This window comes from Terrapene carolina, unplaced genomic scaffold (assembly GCF_002925995.2).
Source record: "Terrapene carolina triunguis isolate 2854851 unplaced genomic scaffold, T_m_triunguis-2.0 Scaffold130, whole genome shotgun sequence".
Lineage (NCBI taxonomy): Eukaryota > Metazoa > Chordata > Testudines > Emydidae > Terrapene > Terrapene triunguis.
The window spans coordinates 32,520,197-32,521,813 of record NW_020664481.1 but is presented as its reverse complement, the minus strand read 5'-3'; the positions used below and the strand labels follow the sequence as shown (position 1 = coordinate 32,521,813).

Below are 1,617 nucleotides of genomic sequence, written 5' to 3'. Positions count from 1 at the left end.
ATTTCTTAAGAACATAACCATGTCATAGCACAAAAGCTCCCTTTTCTCTATCTAATATCACATTTTTGTTTTGAAATTCAACTGGTCTGCCATGACCCCATAAAAGTAAAGTATACTTTTTTTTAATCCTTTTCTTCACTTCAGATAAATGCTGTATCACTGTTCCTCCTCTACCTGGTTGAGATGATATCCTCAGGACTGCAGATTATCTACAATACAGATGAGGTATTAATTGAATTCTGACATTAATCAGTTATGCATGTTGAAGTTTTCTCTTGCCTTTTACTTAGTTTATTAACCATAAAATTGAGTGAGTTTCTTCCTGCATTTAGGTAATTGGTCATCTAGAGATGCATCAAAAAGCCACTTACTTTTTTAATGATTGCCATATTAAAGATAAGCTGAATATATAACAAATAGGTGGTAAAATGGCACAGCTACACAAGTGCATTTTAACATGATCTGACATAAATTTTAAAACTTTTAGAACTGAATGGGAACCATAAGAACGAGAGATCTACTAGTTTCTTCTGGGATAGTTATTTTATCCTGTTCTGTCTCCCTTTTCAGTGGCTTGAAAACAAGTTAATACTTGGATGTTCTCTTGTTTGCATCACTTTTTACTCCATTCCCTAACAGATCTTCAAGTTACATGCATAAAAAAATCAAACGATTGTAAGCCACAAGTGAAACATCAATTATTATAGTGACATTTTTCCTACTTTGGATATGGGTTAAATAAGAATGTTAGAAACAGCAACTCTAATGCACCAAAAATCAAAAAATCAAAATAAAAAATTCAAAAACCAGGAAATGTAGAGAAGTTTTGTAGTATGTTTAAAGAAAAAAGAATATCTTAGTAAGGCAACATCCCACCCACTTGCCCTTCCTTGCCTGTAAATTGGGAGATTTTGCACAGTATGACGTGGCTGAGTGGAGCTGTAAACAAAAGGTAAAAGTGTTCAATAGGCTTTGATAAGAACATGTCAGGGATAAGATTATCAATTTTGGTTGGACGTATTCCTGGAGGTTTCATCACAACATAATCTTTAATTAAAGATTAATCTTTAATTCCTGGGGACTCCAGGACAATCCTGGAGGCTTGGCAACCCTAGTCAGGGATGACATCACCCACCAGTGAAATTCAGTTCTCTGTGTAACAGAGGTTGAGTAGGAAAAAGTGGGAATCACTCACTCTGATACATGAAGATGGAACTTATTTGGAGTCATTGGTAATGTACATGTGGACAGGGCCGGTGCAACCTATTAGGCAACGTAGGCGGTCGCCTAGGGCACTAGGATTTGGGGGGGTGGCATTTTCTTTGGCAGCGACCGCAGCGGACGGATCTTCGGCCGCCCCAGTCACCGTCGGCATTTAGGCGGAGGGAGCTGGGGCAGGGGGGCGCGGGGAGGGCCGCCTGCAGCAAGTAAGGAGGGGGGCGGCACGCAGAGGAACTCCACACCCCAGCTCACCTCTGCTCCGCCTCCTCCCCTGAGCATGCCGTCCCGCTCTGCTTCTCTCCCTCCCAGGCTTGCGGCGTCAAACAGCTGATTGGCGCTGCAAGCCTGAGAGGCGGGAGAAGTGGAGCAGCGACGGCGTGCTCAGGGAGGAGGCGG

At 42.1% G+C, this 1,617-nt stretch overlaps 1 protein-coding gene across 3 annotated transcripts in view; it reads left to right on the top strand.

Annotated features, from left to right (window-relative positions):
- The window catches only part of PHKB (phosphorylase kinase regulatory subunit beta), a 199,460-nt gene that overhangs the window by 50,843 nt on the left and 147,000 nt on the right, over positions 1–1,617 (top strand). For 2 of the 3 annotated variants that reach the window (XM_026652660.2, XM_026652661.2), the window contains exon 1: positions 149–225. The exons of the other annotated variant lie outside the window; for it this stretch is intronic. In XM_026652660.2, the coding sequence (XP_026508445.1) occupies positions 184–225 (42 nt within the window). In that variant the 5' untranslated portion in view covers positions 149–183. Of the gene's footprint in view, positions 1–148; positions 226–1,617 lie in introns of those variants that run through there. 3 annotated transcript variants of the gene reach the window in all.